This window comes from Stegostoma tigrinum, chromosome 3, assembly GCF_030684315.1.
Source record: "Stegostoma tigrinum isolate sSteTig4 chromosome 3, sSteTig4.hap1, whole genome shotgun sequence".
In the NCBI taxonomy this organism is placed as follows: domain Eukaryota; kingdom Metazoa; phylum Chordata; class Chondrichthyes; order Orectolobiformes; family Stegostomatidae; genus Stegostoma; species Stegostoma tigrinum.
In genome coordinates this window covers 120,986,733-121,007,376 of record NC_081356.1, presented here as the reverse complement: position 1 = coordinate 121,007,376, position 20,644 = coordinate 120,986,733, and the positions used below count along the sequence as shown (strand labels likewise).

General features: G+C 43.0%; 1 protein-coding gene across 2 annotated transcripts in view; it reads right to left on the bottom strand.

Annotated features, from left to right (window-relative positions):
* vegfc (vascular endothelial growth factor c) overlaps positions 1 to 20,644 on the bottom strand; it is a 213,030-nt gene that overhangs the window by 47,234 nt on the left and 145,152 nt on the right. For both annotated transcript variants that reach the window (XM_048525761.2, XM_048525771.2), the window contains exon 4: positions 8,391 to 8,542. In XM_048525761.2, the coding sequence (XP_048381718.1) occupies positions 8,391 to 8,542 (152 nt within the window). The remainder of the gene's footprint in view (positions 1 to 8,390; positions 8,543 to 20,644) is intronic.

Genomic DNA, 20,644 nt, shown 5'->3' with positions numbered 1-20,644 from the left:
AAATTTTGAATAAAAAGTGTAGATATTTTGATTGAAGAGAGTGTTGTAGCTTCTTCATAATTGTTGCTTGAATATTACTTTTTCTGCAGTGAAATAAATATTCTACTTTCTCCTTATGATTACCCAGAAAGAAATAGGAAGACAGTTCAGTTAGTTATCCACTGGAAACCTGTGCACAAAGTCAGGACTGGAACCACAAAATAAATGGTGTTGAACAAATTGAGAAAACAATACGGAAACCATTTCCATGTTTATTTTCCTTTAATAAACTGCACTTCCTTAGCTATCCAGACTCTTTGGCATCTCCTCCATTGCAAAATAAGTTGGCAAGTGCTAAATGCTGTTTAACACGGCAGCAACACATTAGCACTTCACTGTGAATGGCGTCTCTGGCAGGAAACTACTTAAGCTACTCCTTTCCAAGTGTTTGTAGTTTTACATTGCAAACATTTTGCAGGAAGCTGGCTATGAGAAACCCAACCTTGCCCACACTTAATCGTCTTTCCTCTGCTGGAAACCAAAGTCATGAATCTTGCCCGAACAGAGCGGTGATAAATGACAGCTGATATATGCGCAGCTCCTCTCTGTGCTGCTGGGTTACCTCGCTAAGGTGTTTTTTCAGTTCAGACCATGCCACGTGGATGGGCAAATAAAATTAAGGACTGTGGCCCAGATCGGGAGCAAGACCCATTCAGCTTGCTCTGCTTTGCCACTTCGGTGACTACATAAGATGGTTCAGCCCATTTCAAATACCAATGTCAGGTAAGGAGCACTCCACACCAACTTTGGTCAATTCAGTACCTTCTATGTCGTAAGACATCCCAACGTGTTTCACTGTAGTGGTATATTTGGAACAATTGGCAGAGGGACATATTCATTGGGCAAATGACCAAAAGCTTATGAGGTTGGTTTTGAGAGGCATCAACAGTATCTTCGACAGGAGAGGGGGAAAGGTTCAGGGAGAGCTTAGAGCCAAGAGAGATGGAGAAACTGTGACATGTGAAAACAGTGGCTGTGCAAGGGACAGAAAATGGTTCGAGTGCAGAGGTTTTCGAGGGTTGTAGCTCCAGAGAAGGTGACAGAGAAAGGTCATTGACATGGAGCCATTTAAAAAACGTCAGCTGCCATCACTCACACCTGATCTTGGCATCCCTGTAACCTGGGGGCAAGGCCTGTTCGCAGCAAAGTTTATTGGAATTATCAGGAGATGCTGCAGTGCCCCTTTGGATTAATGTCCTTTGTACATAGTGGCAGTAGCCGAGTTTGCGACTGAAAGATCCCAAAATATCAAGGAAAATTCTCCCATGAGGAGAAAAGTCAGAGAAAAGCTACCCCCAGAAACAAAATGTGATGGAATGGTGCAGAACTTCTTCTGCCTCTCAGAACCACACAGCAACCTGTTGCGGGTGAGTGCTGCTTTTTTGTGTAAATCTTCCTGTTATTTTTAAATGAAACCCTATTCATTGCTAACTTATGCTTGTACCAATTTAAATATTATGCTGCAAAGGGCGGTATGGTGGTTCAGTGGTTAGCACTGCTGCCTCACAGTGCCAGGGACCCAGGTTTGATCCCAGCCTTGGATGAGTGTCTGTGTGAAGTCTGTATGTTCCCTTCTGGTGGTCCACCCACAGTTCAAAGATATGCAGGCTAGGTGAACTGACTATGCTAAATTGCCCATTGTGTTCAGGGATGTGTAGGCTAGGTGGATTAGCCATGATAAATTAGACTAGATTAGGTTCCTTACAGTGTGGAAACAGGCCCTTCGGCCCAACAAGTCCACACCGCCCCTTGCAGCATCCCACCCGGACCCATCCCCCTATAACCCACACACACCCCTGAACAGTACAGACAATTTAGCATGGCCGATCCACCTAGCCTGCACATCTTTCGACTCTGGGAAGAAACCAGAGCACCCGGAGAAAACCCGCGCAGACACAGGGAGAACGTGCAAACTCTGCACAGACAGTTACCCGAGGCTGGAATCAAACCCGGGTACCTAGCGCTGTGAGGCTGCAGTGCTAACCACTGAGCCACCGTGCTGCCCTAAATGTAGAATTGCTGGACAGAGTAGGGGGATGGGCCTGGTGGAATGCTCTTTGGTTGGTTTTGTGGACCTGATGGACCAACTGGCCTCCTCCTACCCTGTAGGCATTCTATGTGCCACTTGGAATTGTAAACTGTGAGGAGATTGTGTGTTAATGGTGTATAAATCGTTTAGACCTATCAACTTGTATCTTTATGAATAAGAAACATTTTCTCAAATAGTGTTAAAAACCAAAAGAACTGCAGATGCTGTAAATCAGGAACAAAAAACAAGTGCTGGAAAAGCTCAGTAGGTCTGGCAGCATCTGTGAAGGAAAAAAGAGTTAACGTTTCGGGTCTGATGACCCTTCCTCAGAATGTTAACTCTGTTTTTTCCTTCACAGGGAGAAACTGTGACATGTGAAAACAGTGGCTGTGCAAGGGACAGAAAATGGTTCGAGTACAGAGGTTTTCGAGGGTTGTAGCTCCAGAGAAGGTGACAGAGAAAGGTCATGGACATGGAGCCATTTAAAAAACGTCAGCTGCCATCACTCACACCTGATCTTGGCATCCCTGTAACCTGGGGGCAAGGCCTGTTCGCAGCAAAGTTTGTTGGAATTATCAGGAGATGCTGCAGTGCCCCTTTGGATTAATGTCCATTGTACATAGTGGCAGTAGCCGGGTTTGCGACTGAAAGATCCCAAAATATCAAGGAAAATTCTCCCATGAGGAGAAAAGTGTGACAAACCTGCTGAGCTTTTCCAACTTTTCTGATGAAGGGTCTAGGCCGAAACGTCAGCTTTTGTGCTCCTAAGATGCTGCTTGGCCTTCTGTGTTCATCCAGCCCCACACTTTGTTATCTTGGATTCTCCAGCATCTGCAGTTCCCATTATCTCTGAGCTTCTCCAACAACTTTGCTTTTGTTCTCAAATAGTGTTGTCTGCAATGCCTAGTATTTTAGCTAGAAAATTTTATTTTTTAACTTGTGTGGATGGTTACTTCCAGATATTGGGTGATTTGACATGGCAGGTGAAGGGGTGAAAGATATTGGGTGGATGGGGCACTATGTTGGCATAGCAGATAAGCGTGTCCATGAGGGACGGTAGAAGAACACGGGGTGGCATTGCCAGGGTGAGAAGCACCATGGATAAGTAGAGGTTCTTAGAGGGGTACAGGAATTTTAGGAGACATGAGGACTGTTTAGAGGCCACTAAATGGCATGTGTTAGCACGGGTGGAGGATGGGTTGTGAGAAGGCGTGAGGAAATGCAAGCGAATGAGATAGAGGAATATTTTACATTTTATTATTTTCTTTTAAGTTTTTTTGCCATAGTGCTTGAGCTGAGAGGTGTATTTCTCACGCAGCCTACCTTGTCAACCAGCTCCTTCCAAGCACCATGAGGCATAGGATTGAAGTAGATCATTCAATCCTATCGAGCTCTGCTATTCAATGAGAATAAGACCAATCTGACAATCCTCAATTCTGTTTTCCTGTCTTTTGCCTATAACCCTCAACTATCTTGTTGATTGGCAATCTGTCTGTCACAAGCTCAAATGTCCTTACGACCCAGCCTCGACAGCCCTCTCAGCCAAAAATTTCAAGAGATTCATGACCATTTGAGAGAAGAAATTCCTCCTCACCTCTGTTTTAAATATACAACATCTTATACTGAGGTTATGCCCTCTGGTCCCAGACTCTCCTACAACAGGAAACAACCATTCCGCATGCCAGTCTCAAATGAGTTTCGTATGATTCAATAAAGTCGTCTCTCATTCTTCTAAATTCCAATGAGTACAGATACAATTCACCTCACAAGAGAGTCCCTCTACATCTGGTATCAGCCTCGTGAATTTTCTCTGGACTATCTCTGATGCCAAAACACCTTTCCTTAGACAACGGCCCAAGATTGGTCACAGTACCCCAGCTCTGTTCTGACTACTGCCTTGTATAGTTTTGGCAAATTCCTATCTTTATACTCAATCCTTTTTGACATAAAGGCCGACATTCCATTTGGCCTCTCTCTCCCCTGCTGAACTTGGATACTCGTTTTTTGGAATTCATGGATGAGAATTTCCCAAATTCTGTTTTCTTGATGTGAATCCCAACCTACTGGCAGCCCTGGATAGAATTCTAAAATTGAGGATTTTCTATCCAAGGTCTAAAGTAGGTCAGTCATCACAGGGACAGGCAAAGAGGGCTTTGGAACAGCTCTCCTCTTTTTAAACTCCTTTGCTGGCCACAACAACAGTGTTTTGATATTTTTAGCAAGCATTTTTATATTTTTCTCCAATAAAAATGTAGTTTACTCGTTCATTAGAATCAAATAAAGACAAAAAGACACGACTTTCTCAACTAAAAAAATACACATGTATGTGTGTGTGTACAGACACACGCTTGCACACACTCATGCTCTCTCTCACACACACACACACACACACACACAAAACACGGGCACATTTACGCACACATACAAACACACAAACACACTTCTTCTGGAGGCCAAAAGATGTAGAATCATAGAATCATACAAGTACAAAAGAGACCCTTTGGCCTATCAAGGCTGTACTGCTAAGTGCAGCAGCAACAGGACATTCAGCCCATTAAGGCAACTGTAGAAATGTTGAACTGTTCCACAGAAACCAATGGATGTTTCCTGAATTCATAATTTTAAATCTGCTGTATTTTTTGCTCCTCAAGAATTCTGTGAGGATACAGCTGTCAAGGCCGGGGCACAGAGTTAAGATATAAATCAACGATAATCTTACAGAATGGAAGGCCAGGTTCAAGGGGCTATATTCCTATTTCTGATGATGGCATAAAGTTTCATTTTTAACTCTTGGGTGCTATTCTGGTGGAACAAAATTCCAGGTTATTGCTGGACAAAAGTATTGAAACAAAAAAGAAGGCACAACAACACCTCTTCTTCCTCAGGTGGCTCAGAAAATTTGACATGTCCAAAAGGACCCTCACCAACTTGTACAGAGGCACCATTGAATTAACAGCCTGGTATGGCAACTGCTCTCCCCAGGACTATAAGAAGCTACAGAAGGCAGTGTGCACAGCCCAGACCATCACAGAAACGAACCTTCCTTCCATCCATGGAGTCTATCTACACAGCTCACTGCTGTGGAAAGACAGCCAATATCATCAAAGACCCATCGCATGTGGTAATGACAGCCTACAAACTCTCCAATCAGGCAGAAGGTACAGAAGCCTGAACGCACACACAAATAGGTTCAGGAACAGCTTCTTTCCAGTTGTTATCAGACTGCTGAATGGATCCTAGCTTCAAACAATGTCACCTGCAATGTATTAGAGATAATAGGAACTGCAGATGCCGGAAAATCCGAGATAACAAGGTGTAGAGCTGGATGAACACAGCAGGCCAAGCAGCATCTTAGGAGCAGGAAAGCTGACATTTCGAGCCTAGACCCTTCATCAGATGCTGCTTGGTCTGCTGTGTTCATCCAGCTCCACACCTTGTTATCACTTAACCTGTGATGTAACCCGTATGGCTCTAAGATTTTTTGATCTGTACATCCTTTGCTTGCTGTGATCTGCCTGTACTGCTCATAAGCAAAGCCTTTCACTGAATTTTGGTACACGTGACAATAAAATCAATCAATCAATTAATCAATCAATCAATTCCTTCTGCACCAGATTCTGCTCATGGTGTGAAGCAAAAATATTATTCTCTGACATTTGCAAGTACCATTGTGGCACAAGAGGGCATTGACGTGTTGTTAAAGCACTCATTATTATTAAGAATCTCTTTAGAGGTGTGGAGCATAGGAAAGGAAGAGTTGCTGCATAAATGAATGAGTTCCTGTTGGCGACCACTGAGGTAGCCAGTCAGGAAGAAAGGAATCTGGCTAATTGAGATTGGCAAGTTGCCCTCTTTGGGAAAATATAAATGGTTAAAATAATCAGTTTCTGATTTCACACCGTCTTGTGATCCATGAAATCACTTAAGAGGCTCAATGAAACCAATTGTGGGCTCTCTGGTGAAAGCTGTTTTCATTGTCTTGAGATCTGTCATACGGGATTAAGTGTTCTACCTTTCATGTTGCACGAACAGTTCAGGCTTCTGCATCAGCATTGGCCATTATCACCCAGGTACCAGCAGTGAGAATGCACACAATTTCAAAAGTGATGCAATGCAGAAAATGCTTTCAAACCAGATAGATCAGAGACCTAGTATTATATATGTTCTCAGAAAACAAAGACTCTTGTTTGTTATTTTGGTCACCAGATCAGAGTCCAGGAAAATGAGAATAGAGTGAAAATGTAGATGGGAAATGTTTTGAGAAATAAAGGGAAGTGGCAACAGTGTTAATCCAAAGCATTAGAATTACTGCCCATGTATAGCTTAAACCACCAGCACAGAATTATTTGGATAAATAAACTGTTTCCACATTATAATTTCCGTGCAAATTATTTTCTGTGCTGTTAGCACGTGGATGTATGAAATTCATTTTTCATTATGTTAACAAAGCTTTATTTAGTGAACAATAACTGCAAAGTTTAAGACTGTAGAAAAACAAAGTTTGTTGCAAAGTGTTAAAAATTAATTTGCCAATGTCCCACAACAATATTTCATCCCATCCCTCCCCAATTTTCTGGTTCTCTCTTTGTTGCGTCACGACAACAAGCACAATGTTGAAATTAGAACTAACTCTCTTGATGAAGAGAGGATTCATTAGATAGTTGTGTTCATTTCACATTACGGCAATCTGTGTGTTAATGCTTTGGATAAGTAAAAAGAAAGCACATTCGTAAAATCTACAAATTAGCTGCCACGAATGTTTGTAGCCATCAATCAAGATATTTGTCTGTCACAAATAAGGGTCAACAGTTTCAAAGGTATTGAAGAGTCTTTTTTATTGCTTCACTGTTATATGAAGGAACAACTGCAGAATGAACTAAACCCTGTTTTACGTTGTTGGAGAGTACAAAAATGGTATTGGAGAGACGTTTTAGGTAAAAATACATTTAAAAAAACATTTTATTTGTTTCTTATTTTTGATCGAAGAAACTTCTATTTATTGTTTCTCACTCATTTACACTGTAAAATAATTATTGTTCTGCCTGTGGATGACATTTTAAATTCATTCACAGGATGAGGGTATTGCTGGCTATTTCAGCATTTATTGCTCATCCCTAACAGTTATGAGCCAACCACTCTGCTGTGGGTCTGGAGTCACATGCAGGCCAGATCAGATAAGGGTAGCAGATTCCTCCCCTGAAGGGCATCAATGAACAAGATGGGTTTTTCCTGACAATGGGCAATAGATTCATGGTCATCATTATATTCTTAATTCCAGGTATTTATTGAACTCAAATTCCACCATCTGCCAAGGCAGGATTTGAACCCCTTCCCCAGAACAGTACCTGAGTTGTCTGGATTAACTGCCCAGTGGTAATACCATTAGGCCATCACCTCCCATATACATGCAATACCCTGTTATTGTGTGCCCTAATATTGCAGTACCACAGCAGTAGGATATGGCAGATTCAATATTGTTTTAAAAATTGCCTATAGCCCTTGGTGGTTCAGGGTTATACCTGAGTGTAAATAGAATAAGAATTGGGTGAGTGATACAGTGCATGCATGCAAGATGTTTACATTGCAGAACTATGAAGAACAAAAATAGAGTGATTAATGAATGGTAACTTTTAAAATCAACTGAGGGAATTGATAGCTTGGTTTATTCTAGGTTTTTTTTGTTTTATTTGCATCATTGGTCAACTGGATAATTGGCAACCTGTCAGATTGGTGGTCATTTGCTCTAACTATGATTTTTTTTTGTCCAATGAACATGGCATTCTGAAAATAAGATACAATAAGCTGCAGTGCTTTTGAGGTCACTTCCTAGAATCTGATCTTTTAAATTATGTTGATACTGATTCCGCAATTACTAAGAATCTCTCATTGTTGATCACTGTGCTCTATTAGTATGATGTGTTGAAAAATGGATTCCATTTACCCAAGGCTTAAATATAACAGCCTAACATCCAAATCCCAGAGCGCCCATTAATAACGTATGTTGAAAATCTGTGAGCAATCTGCCAACAAATTCCTGACGTGCAAACCATGAGCAAGGGAGCTATAAAAACAAAAGAAAAATATGGTGCATGATGGAGATCTGAAATAAGACCAGAAAGTAATGGAGAAACTTAGCAAGTCTGGCAGCATCTGCAGAGACGAAAATCAGAATTAGTTATGAGTCAAAAATTGGACGTGAGGCATTAACGCTGTTTATCTCTCCACAGAGATAGTGCCAGATCTGCTGCATTTCTGTTTTTATAGCAAGGCAGTTCATGGAAAATATATCCTCAGTGAAGTTAATAACCACAGTTGAACTTACTCTGATTGGGATGTAGATATGGAACGTCTGATGATGGAGTGAACCTGTCTGAAGAAATCGAGTTTTGACATACATCTGCAGCCCGTGTGGTTTGCAACACTGATAGTTACGGGTTTTGGTCCCTGGGAAAGCGGCACTGTAATCTCAAACAGCTAGGAAACAAAGAGAAATTGATTCAAAATAAATCAATGATTGAGAAAGAGTAAATCATGTTGATTATCATTCATATGTATCTTGTAAATCTGTATACCACAAGCGCAATTCCCGAATTCACTGAATAGGCTTCATTAGCAAGATGTATAAATAACTTAGTAGTTATTTCCTTCTGGCGCATTTACATTGAAAATTCGCAGTCATTCAAAAGGATTCACAATGTTTTTTTAGATCTCTGAACAAATCCATAACACTACAATCTCTACCTTGGGTAAGGCAAGGAAATGGCCCCAGTCCCGCTGAAACCCCATGATCTTGGCTCCAGCCTGGTCCACACCAGCTATACAGTTAATTACCATCTCCCACCTACTCCTAGCTGCTGTGGAAATGTACACTTTTAAAGGCATGTCACAGAATTGTGATGATGGAGGCATTGATATTTTCAATCTCATACCCGATTAGGAATCTGTCCTATTGTTACCACCTGCCATTGGCATGCATTGGAACGGCTTGTAAAGCGCTGAGGGATTTTATACCTAACCTGTTTGATCACGTTGTGCATGCACCTTCCGAACCCATTAAGTCCAGGAGTGGGGCCTGAAGCTTCCTGGTCAGAGAAGGGGATGCGACCATTCCACTACAAATGTTTGCACTGGTGAGGCTAAAATTTCTGTGTCAGATTTGTCACAAATAAATGTATCAATAGTTCCATCAGCTTGAGCTGCTCTGAATGTTTGCTGTCTGTCTCCTCTATCTCACTAAGTCCTCTTCTACCTTTGCTTCTGCCTTTACTAACTTACATCTTCTTCCATTCTAGCAAGGAAGGCTTTGATTTTAAAATCATCATGCTTGTTTTCAAACCCTTTCTTGGGCTGTCCCTTCTAATTTTGTTAATGCTTTGAGATTTTTGCTTTCGCCCCACCCTGTGCTCTTGCATATTTTCCATTTCCTTTCCTTTTACTGTCAGTCTCTCGCCACAGAGTTCTGGAATTTATTCTCCAAACCTCTGTCTCCCTTCCCTTTCAAAATCTTCTCGCAACTTGAGTCTTTCACCAAGCTTTGGTCATGTCTTGTAATGGCCTGTGTTAATTTTGATCTGATTGCCTTACTGGGAAGATTTTTAGGGTATTTTTCCGACTTCAAAGGTGCTGGGCAAATACAAATTGTTGGTTTTGGATTTATCATTTCATCACATCAGCTGCAGGTAGGCCAGTGTACAAATGTGGATTCCCCACAGTCTGGTAACAGATCATTTGGCCTATCAAGTTCACACTGATCTCCAAACAGCATCCTACCAAATCCACTACATCCCCATAATCCTATATTTCTCTTGGCTAACCCACCTAGCCTATACACCGCCGGACAGTGTAAGCAATTTAGCACAGCCATTCCACCTAACCTGGCCATCTATGGATTGTGTGAGGAAACCAGAGCACCCTGAGGAAACCCACCCAGATATAGGGAAAATGTTCACCCAAGTGTGGAATTGAACCCAGGTCCCTGGTACTGTGAAGCAGCAGTGCTAGCCACTGAGGTCATGTGCTGCTCTGGAGGCTTCATAATGATGGATACACACACACACAACACACACACACACACACACACACACACACACACACACACACACACACACACACACACACACACACACACACACAATGAGAGAATATAAAAGTTCCAACAGCTGTAAGTTGAAGAAGGATAGGGAGTTATCCTGGAGTTCTGGCCAATGTTTAGCTTTCAACCAGCATCATAAAACAGATTACCTGATCTATTGCTGTTTGCTGTCTGCAAATTGACTGTTCCATTTCCTTCATTACTACAGGGACTACAATTCAAAAGTACAAAAATAGTTCATTGGCAGTGTAGCACTTTGAGACATCCAGTCTTTGTGGAAACCATTACATAAATGCAACAGTTTTTTTTAGAAAGAGTTCAGTATCCAGTAACAGAGATAAAGCATGGTATGGAATTTATCAGCAGTCAAAGGGGGAAGGGGAATGAATAGACTGCATGGCATAATTAACTGAGAAGGTTTATGTAAAATTGGGGTTACTAACTGTGAAACAACTCCACTGCATTTTTCTGCATAATTAGTGACACTATCTTGGGAACCTGATCCTCACTTTTGAGATGTTAAATTTGGCAGAGATGAATGGAAACAAATCTTGCGCAGACGTGGAGGTGTGCAGTTACTAGTCTACAGGATACATGTGAAAAATGCATAACTTTGATTAGATTATGAAAAGTTGGTGAACTTGGGTACTGTCTCCCCATAGCTTTAAGACCTCCTTAAGGTGATCCTTAAATTCAATCTCTTTGACCAAGTTTTGGCCATCTATCTTTATGTGGCCTTGTGTGCTTTGGTATTAATTTTGTTTCCTTCTGCTCTCGTGAAGCAGATCATGTTATTACGTTAAAGGTTCTTTTGTTGTTGTAACTTTAACATTTTTACAGCCACACATGCTTAAATCTAAGGTTCCTTGTTTATTTGCACAATTTTCTTAATCCCAGATAATTTAAAACTATAGATGGGATGGAGAAAAAAATGCTATTTAAATGTATCCAGCGTTGTTCAAACGCAATTTGGGCCCACCCCACTTTATAAAGGGATATGTACTTTGTTAGATTTGTGCAACTCTTAAACCGATAGATTACTTTAAAGGAGGTAAATGTTTAATTTGCCACTGTACGATTCACATTCATGCATAAGGATGTGGGAAACATGAAGTAAGATAATACTGACAAGCTATTTACTCACTTATATATTGCATTAAACACTGACTGCTCTCCTTCAATTATTCCTACAGTTCACTTCTGGAGCGTAGTTGGTCTCTGGTTTCCTTGTGTTCAGCACCATTAATTGGCTTTCCAGTATTAAAGTGACAACTCGAGTCCAAAGTGATGGGATGGGTCTGTTCAATCAACTGGTCTTTCCCTTTCCCTTTCCCCTGTCTTTTCAATTATCTGTAATGTTTCTTGTGCAGTGAATACCTAAGTTCAATGGAGTAGAACATCTCCCCAGTTTGGTGATTAGGACTCAAATGATAGAATCAGAGAATAATGCAGTGAAACAGGTCACTCATCCCATTTTGTGCTGACTCTTTGGGAGAGGAATCTGATAAATGATGCTGCCCTGCTCTTTACTCATCGGTAACGACTTAATTATGGTATGGCAGAGGCCATTCAGCCCATCAACTGCATGCCAACTCCCTGGAGAACAGTCCTGTCAGTTCCATTCACCTGTCGTATCCTCCTGGCCTTGTAAGTTTATTTCCCTTCAAGTGGCCACGCAATTTCCTTTCAAATTCATTTACAAAGTCTGCTTCCACTACCGTCATAGGCAGGAAGTTGTCTGTCATTGCTGCTCAAAGCTTCTTCTTCACTTGCCTCCACTCCGCTCCTAGTCTCTGAATCTCTTGCCAGAAACTTTAAATCTGCAACCCCTAATCCTTCAATTATTTACGAATGGGAACAGCTCATCAAAAGTAATTGAGTGGACTTGAATAAAAATCTGGCTCTGTAAGTTAAACATTCCTGCACCAATCTTCTCTCCCACGTAAAGAAAAGATACAATGTCATTTGTATATTTATTATGGAGCACATATCAGTAATTGAGAGCTAACTTTTCTTTTCATGTTTAGCCAAAACATAGGTTATGACTTCATTCAGTTGATGTTAATTCATCTATTCCTGCTGCAGTATTAACATTCTCTCAAAACCAAATTTTCGGCTTTTTACTAATTGGATCGTAAGTATATTTTTCTAAAACTGGCCTGAAAAATCCAACCAAAATGATTTATTCACTCAAGGGGAGCATTCAGTGATTGTAAATTAGTCTGTGATGTAACTGAAGAGCAAAGCAAGACATAATCCAAACAGTGTGACCCAGAAACTCAGGGAAAAGCAAAACTTTTTACCTGGAAAGACATGGTTCTAACTGCGAGCAATATACAATGTGCGATTAAAGACTGTCATTTATCTAAATGATTTGGATGTGAACACAGGAGGTGTGGTTAGTAAGTTTGAAGATGACGCCAAAATTGGTGGCGTAGTGGGCAGCCAAGAAGGGTTATCTCCGAGTACAGTGGGACCTTGATCAGATGGGCGATGGCCAGATGGAATTCAATTTAGATAAATGTGAAGTGCTTCATTTTGGTGAGGCAAATCAGGGCAGCACTTATACACTTAATGATGAGGTCCTGGTAAGTCTTGTCAAACAGAGAGACCTTGGAGTGCAGGTTCATAGTTCCTTGTAAGTGGAGTGGCAGGTAGAAAAGTTAGTGAAGAAGGCATTTGGTACTGTTGCGAAGTTAGGTAGGGCACTTGTGGATTCGAAAGCAGGGTGTTAGAATTTGTTTGTAAAGTGATAAGGGGGGAGGAGTGCCTGGTCCCTTTAAAAGATTATGTGCTTTTTCAAGGCTTGGAGATTTTAAAAAAGTATCTGCGAGCAGCAGGCACAGAGTTCCTGAAATTTAAATATTTGTATCAAAATGCTATGTGATTAGCAATCCAGGCATTAGTCTTGTTTTGTTATTAAAGCAACCAATTTGAATCAACCAAATAATTTAAACCAGGCACTTACAGGTCAAAAAACAATTAAGTTTAAATCTGATGGTTTTTACAACTTTGGACCAATCCTATGGTAAGAAATTGATTGGTCATCAAGTGCTTAAAAGAAGAGGGTATTTGAAAATTGGTGTGAGAGCAACTGCCATCTGATAGAGTTAACAACCATCAGCTCTAAAGGGAAAATGACTGCTGTCACAGAATTCTCTCAGCTCTCAGGGCAACTAAAGGTTCAGTGGCACTCTCAACTAATATTCCTGACACAATAATTCAATGGAGAAAGGCATTTCTAACTGAAGATCAATGGAGAAGGGGCAGAACATTCTGAAAGTCATATCCCAGCTATAATTTCGAGAGACCAGCTTTTAATTCTTTAAATTATTGTTTTGGTTTATATAAGTGGGACTTGTATTTATTGGAACAGCATACCATTAGCATTTTGATTTATTTGAGAATAGTTGGCGGTTAGATAGAGATCAGAGATAATGGGAACTGCAGATGCTGGAGATTCCAAGATAATAAAATGTGAGGCTGGATGAACACAGCAGGCCAAGCAGCATCTCAGGAGCACAAAAGCTGACGTTTCGGGCCTAGACCCTTCATCAGAGAGGGGGATGGGGGGAGGGAACTGGAATAAATAGGGAGAGAGGGGGAGGCGGACCGAAGATGGAGAGTAAAGAAGATAGGTGGAGAGGGTGTAGGTGGGGAGGTAGGGAGGGGATAGGTCAGTCCAGGGAAGACGGACAGGTCAAGGAGGTGGGATGAGGTTAGTAGGTAGCTGGGGGTGCGGCTTGGGGTGGGAGGAAGGGATGGGTGAGAGGAAGAACCGGTTAGGGAGGCAGAGACAGGTTGGACTGGTTTTGGGATGCAGTGGGTGGGGGGGAAGAGCTGGGCTGGTTGTGTGGTGCAGTGGGGGAAGGGGAGATTTTGAAACTGGTGAAGTCCACATTGATACCATATGGCTGCAGGGTTCCCAGGCGGAATATGAGTTGCTGTTCCTGCAACCTTCGGGTGGCATCATTGTGGCACTGCAGGAGGCCCATGTTGGACATGTCATCAAGAGAATGGGAGGGGGAGTGGAAATGGTTTGCGACTGGGAGGTGCAGTTGTTTGTTGCGAACTGAGCGGAGGTGTTCTGCAAAGCGGTCCCCAAGCCTCCGCTTGGTTTCCCCAATGTAGAGAAAGCCGCACCGGGTACAGTGGATGCAGTATACCACATTGGCAGATGTGCAGGTGAACCTCTGCTTAATGTGGAATGTCATCTTGGGGCCTGGGATGGGGGTGAGGGAGGAGGTGTGGGGACAAGTGTAGCATTTCCTGCGGTTGCAGGGGAAGGTGCCGGGTGTGGTGGGGTTGGAGGGCAGTGTGGAGCGAACAAGGGAGTCACGGAGAGAGTGGTCTCTCCGGAAAGCAGACAGGGGTGGGGATGGAAAAATGTCTTGGGTGGTGGGGTCGGATTGTAAATGGCGGAAGTGTCGGAGGATAATGCGTTGTATCCGGAGGTTGGTAGGGTGGTGTGTGAGAATGAGGGGGATCCTCTTGGGGCGGTTGTGGCGGGGGCGGGGTGTGAGGGATGTGTCGCGGGAAATGCGGGAGACGCGGTCAAGGGCGTTCTCAATCACCGTGGGGGGGAAGTTGCGGTCCTTAAAGAACTTGGACATCTGGGATGTGCGGGAGTGGAATGTCTTATCGTGGGAGCAGATGCGGCGGAGGCGGAGGAATTGGGAATAGGGGATGGAATTTTTGCAGGAGGGTGGGTGGGAGGAGGTGTATTCTAGGTAGCTGTGGGAGTCGGTGGGCTTGAAATGGACATCAGTTACAAGCTGGTTGCCTGAGATGGAGACTGAGAGGTCCAGGAAGGTGAGGGATGTGCTGGAGATGGCCCAGGTGAACTGAAGGTTGGGGTGGAAGGTGTTGGTGAAGTGGATGAACTGTTTGAGCTCCTCTGGGGAGCAAGAGGCGGCGCCGATACAGTCATCAATGTACCGGAGGAAGAGGTGGGGTTTGGGGCCTGTGTAGGTGCGGAAGATGGACTGTTCCACGTAACCTACAAAGAGGCAGGCATAGCTGGGGCCCATGCGGGTGCCCATGGCCACCCCCTTAGTCTGTAGGAAGTGGGAGGAGTCAAAAGAGAAGTTGTTGAGTGTGAGGACGAGTTCCGCTAGGCGGATGAGAGTGTCGGTGGAGGGGGCCTGGTCGGGCCTGCGGGACAGGAAGAAGCGGAGGGCCTTGAGGCCATCTCCATGCGGAATGCAGGTGTACAGGGACTGGACGTCCATGGTGAATATGAGGTGTTGGGGGCCAGGGAATTGGAAGTCCTGGAGGAGGTGGAGGGCGTGGGTGGTGTCACGGACATAGGTGGGGAGTTCCTGGACCAAAGGGGAGAAAATGGAGTCCAGATAGGTGGAGATGAGTTCGGTGGGGCAGGAGCAGGCTGAGACGATGGGTCGACCAGGGCAGGCAGGTTTGTGGATTTTGGGAAGGAGATAGAAACGGGCCGTGCGGGGTTGGGGAACAATGAGGTTGGAGGCTGTGGGTGGGAGGTCCCCTGAGGTGATGAGGTCATGAATGGTGTTGGAGATGATGGTTTGGTGCTCGGGTGTGGGGTCATGATCGAGGAGGCGGTAGGAGGTGGTGTCGGAGAGTTGGCGTCTGGCCTCGGCGATGTAGAGGTCAGTACGCCATACTACCACTGCGCCACCCTTGTCTGCGGGTTTGATGGTGAGGTTGGGGTTGGAGCGGAGGGAGCGGAGGGCTGCCCGTTCTGCGGGGGAGAGGTTGGAGTGGGTGAGAGGGGTGGAGAGGTTGAGGCGGTTAATGTCTCGACGGCAGTTGGAGATGAAGAGGTCGAGGGAGGGTAGGAGGCGGTTAGATAGAAATTGTTTAGTTTGTTCATAGTTCAGTTAATTTGTTCCCTCACAGACTTAGATAAATTAATTGTTACTTGTTGATTATACAGTGAGTGAAAGGAGTTTATTTCATTTAATCTCTCCTTTAACAGATTTGGGGGGCAGGTTACACCACTTCTCACACTTCTTTTAATAGATTATAAGGCGAGGTGCTCCTCTCTGGGTGTTTCAGTTTTAATCATTGGGGTCGGGGGGGAAGCAACCCCCCCCTTTATAATAGTATACTTGCCTTTATTGGTCAGTGCACTATGTATAGGAGTTGGGGGGCCATTTTGCGGCTGTGCAAGACATTGGTTCGGCCACCTTTCGAGTACTGCAAGCAATTCTGGTCTCCCTGCTATAGGAAAGATACTTGAAAGGGTTCAGAAATGACTTAGAGGGATGCTGCCAGGATTGATGATGTAGAGTTTCAGCGATAGGGAGAGGCTGAATAGGCTGGGTCTATTTTCCCTGGAACATCAGGGGCTGAGGGGTGACCTTACTGAAATAAGGGGCATGGTTAGGGTGAACAACAAAGGTCTCTTTCCCAAGGTGGGGAATCCAATACTGGAGGGCATGGGTTTAAGGTGAGGGGGAAAAAGTTTACAAGGTATCCAAAGGTCAACTTTTTCACACAGAGTCTGGTGCGTGTATGGAAGGGGCTGCCAGTAGAAATGGTGGAGGCTGGTACAATTATAGAATTTCAAAGGCATGTGGATGGGTACATGAATAGGAAGGATTTACAGGGATATGGGCCAAATACTGAAAAATGGGACAAGATTAATTTAGGATATCTGGTCGGCATGGATGAGTTGGTCTGAAGGGTCTGTTTCCATGCTGCATATCTCTCTGACTCCATGACATAGAAGTACCTTACCATGCCTATGTCGAGATTACTGGTACAGTAGAACAGACAAAGTTTAGCAAATTAACCTGCACTCAGCTGACTGAAACAAACCAAGCCAGACAAAGAGGTCAGACTGATCCATTGTGGCAGAAATCCAATATGTGGTTACCCAAGACACTGGTAATCCATTGGCAAACAATTGATCAATACATATCATATATTAGAACAGAGGCAGATGGGTATTGGTTATTCGTGTGCAGGGTTTCTTTTTATAGTCAGACTCCTTCCAGAAAGTGACTGAATCCAGAATTATGTTAGAGAGCAGGTGGCTGCAGACCACTGTGGCATCAACAGAAGGACATTTGTACTGCTGTGTTTACGGCAGGTAGGGTAAACATGTAAGGCCATTACTTTTATTTTCAGTTTAGGAAGATCTGGATGAGCAAGACTTAAAAAAGAAAATCAGCTCAGAAGACATCAGAATTGAGTTTAGAAGTAGGATTAGTTTAGGAAGGATACAGGATAGTGGAGAGATCTCAGTAGCGGGGTCGTAAGTTGTCACAGACCATGAGAGTTTTGTTACGAATCCACAGGTTATGAGAACTGCAAAAGATTAGGCTTATAGGTCTATGAATAAAACTGTCTGAAAATCTGGAAAGACCTCGTTGATTTGTCTCTGCAGTCCACAGCAATTAAGTTGTCAGCAGTCATTTAAATAGAACGCTAAAGAACTGAGATAGCAGCGTAATTTGTATCAGAGATAATGCGAACTGCAGATGCTGGAGAATCTGAGATAACAAAGTGTGGAGCTGGATGAACACAGCAGGCCAAGCAGCATCTCAGGAGCACAAAAGCTGACATTTCGGGCCTAGGCCCTTCATCAGAAAACCTTTGTGGTCCTCAGATGCTTCTTGGCCTGCTGTGTTCATCCAGTTCCACACTTTATTATAGCGGTGTAATTTTTCTGGAATTAATTCTCTGCGATGGAAAAGGGTTAGAAATTGATTGGTTATGTGCTTTAAAATGTGTTAATTTTCTTCTATTTTAGAGAGTTTTTTATGATTACCTTTTTTTGTGCAATGAACTGCTATTTTATTGTTAAAGAAAATCTGCAACCTCAAGGCATTATTTCTTGGTGAGTGAGTGTCACATTAATTAACTAAACAAAAACAAAAATATGACATTTTGAGATAATGGGAACTACAGATGCTGGAGAATCCGAGATAACAAAGTGTGGAGCTGGATGAACACAGCAGGCCAAGCAGCATCTGAGGAGCACAAAAGCTGATGTTTCGGGCCTAGACCCTTCATCAGATTGGGTCTAGGCCTGAAACGTCAGCTTCTGTGCTCCTAAGATACTGCTTGCCCTGCTGTGTTCATCCAGCTCTACACTTTTAACATGACATTTTGAGCCTGGTTTCAGTCTGGCATCTGACTTGTCCAGTTGTATCGTCACTTGTGATCATAACAGTACAAAGGGATTAGTAAAGCATTGCATTCTGGGCCATTTGCATTGGCAGTTTGATATTTATTAAGCCAAAGGCTGGCCTGCCTGACCTTAATTGTTGGTAAAAATTTAGAGGCCATTATTAAGGATGGGTTTGTTGAGTATTTGGAAATGTATGGGCCATATACAGTGCAGTCAGCATGCTCAATCAGAAGGCAGCCATGCCTGACAAATCTGTTAGAATTCTTTGAGTATGTAATGAACAAGTTAGACAAAGCAGACAGAGCGGAGGTGATCTATTTGGATTTCCAGAAGGCCTTTGAAAAGGTGTAACGCAGGAAGCTGCTAATTAACTAATAGCCCATGGATTGAAGCTTGGCTGACTGCCAGAAGTCGGAGAGTAGGGATAAAGGGATCGTTTTCAGGATGGCAGCTGGTGACTAGTGGAATTCTGCAGGGGAAAGTGTTGGAACCACAACTATTCACGTTATACATTAACAATCTGGATGAATGAACTGAGGACAATGTTGCTAAGTTTGCAGAAGGCACAAGATAGGTAGTGTTGAGGAAGTCGGGAGGCTGCATAAGGACTTGGACATTTTAGGCAAGTGGGCAAAGAATTAGCAGATGGAATACAATGTAGGAAAGTGAGAGCTTGTACACTTTGGTAGGAAGAATAAAGGCTATTCTTTCAGACTAAAGATATTTTCTGAACAGGTAACAGCTTCAGAAATCTGAAGGGGAATGGGACTTGGGGAATCCTAGTTCAATATTCTCTTATGATTAACATGCAGGTTTGGTTGGTAGGTAGGAAGGTAAATGCAAAGTTAGCATTCACTTCAAGATGGCTAGAATACATGAGCAGGGATGCACTGCTCAGGCTGCATAAGGCTCTGGTCAGACTGTATTTGGAATATTGTGAGCGGTTGTGGGTGCTGTATCTGAGGAAGGATATGCCGACGTTGGACAGGGTCATGAGGAAGTTTGTAAGAATTACCCTCTGAGTGAAGTGCTTGTCATATAAGGAGTAGTTGAGGACTCTGTGTCTGTACTTGATGGCATTTAGATGGATGAGGGGGGACGTGATTGAAACTTACAGAATACTGCGTGGCCTGGATGGATGATGCGGAGAAGATGTTTCCACTAGTAGGGGAGACTCGGACCCAATGGCACAGCTCAGAGTGAGGGACTAGTTGTTAAATTAATGTCTTGTGTCCTCAACAGTGACAAAACTTCTTTCTCAGTTCTTGGTGAATGGATGTTTCTTAAATTTTCTTTATCAACAGGCGTTGTTTTTCAAAATGGCGAGGAATAAACAGGAATAAGCTTCCAAAAAGGTGCAAATCAAATGGAGGATACTGATCTGAGTAACTAGTTTCAGTCATTTTGATGGCACCTTAATTTATTTCAGATTGGGTCTTGGTTATCGACAGTTTCATGAATTAGTTCAAGCTGTTGTCAGGCATCTTATTTTTGAGTTTATTTTCACCATTGAAACCAATTTAGTTCACAAAATGTTCCAGGTATTTTAGAAAAAGATGGTGAATGTTGAAAATTGATTGTCCATTTTTACCACTATCATTACAAACTAATTGGGGCTCCAGTTTGGTATTCAAAGACCATTACAAATAGGAACAGAAAGACGCCATTGAGGCCATCAAGAATGCTTCAGCGATAAATGGGATCATGGCTGATCTGACAATCCTCAAGTCCACTTTGCTGCCTTTTCTCCATTACCCCCGGATTGCCTTACTGTTGAAAAATCTGTTTATCTCAGTCGAGTACATATGTAAACACTCAGCCTTGACAGCCCTCTAAACTACCAATGAGAGAAGAAATTCCTCCTAATCTGTCTTAAATGTGTGACTCCTTATTCAGAGATTATGCCCTCTGGTCCTAGGTCCTCCAACAAAAAGGAAACAATTTTTCTGCATCCAATCTGTCAAGTCATCTCAAAGCATTGTTTGTTTCAATCAGGTCACCTATCAAGCTTCTATTATTCCAATGAGTACAGACCCAATCTACTCAACCTGTCTTCATCGGGCAGTCCTTCCATACTTAATATTTGCCTGGTGAGCCTTCCCTGGGCTTCCTCCAATGCCACTGTATCTTTCCATTGATAAGCAGAATACTGTTCGCAGTATTCCAGCTCTGGTCTGGCGAGTGCATTGTATAATTTTAGCAAAATCTCCCTACTTTCAATCTTCATTCCCTTTGAAGTAAAGACCAACATTCCATTTGTCTTCTCTACTACCTGCTGATCATGGATGTGAGCTTTTCGTAATTCATGGATGAGGATTTCTAAATCCCTCTATTCCGAAGAGGTTCTAAGGAAAGGTCACTAGACTTG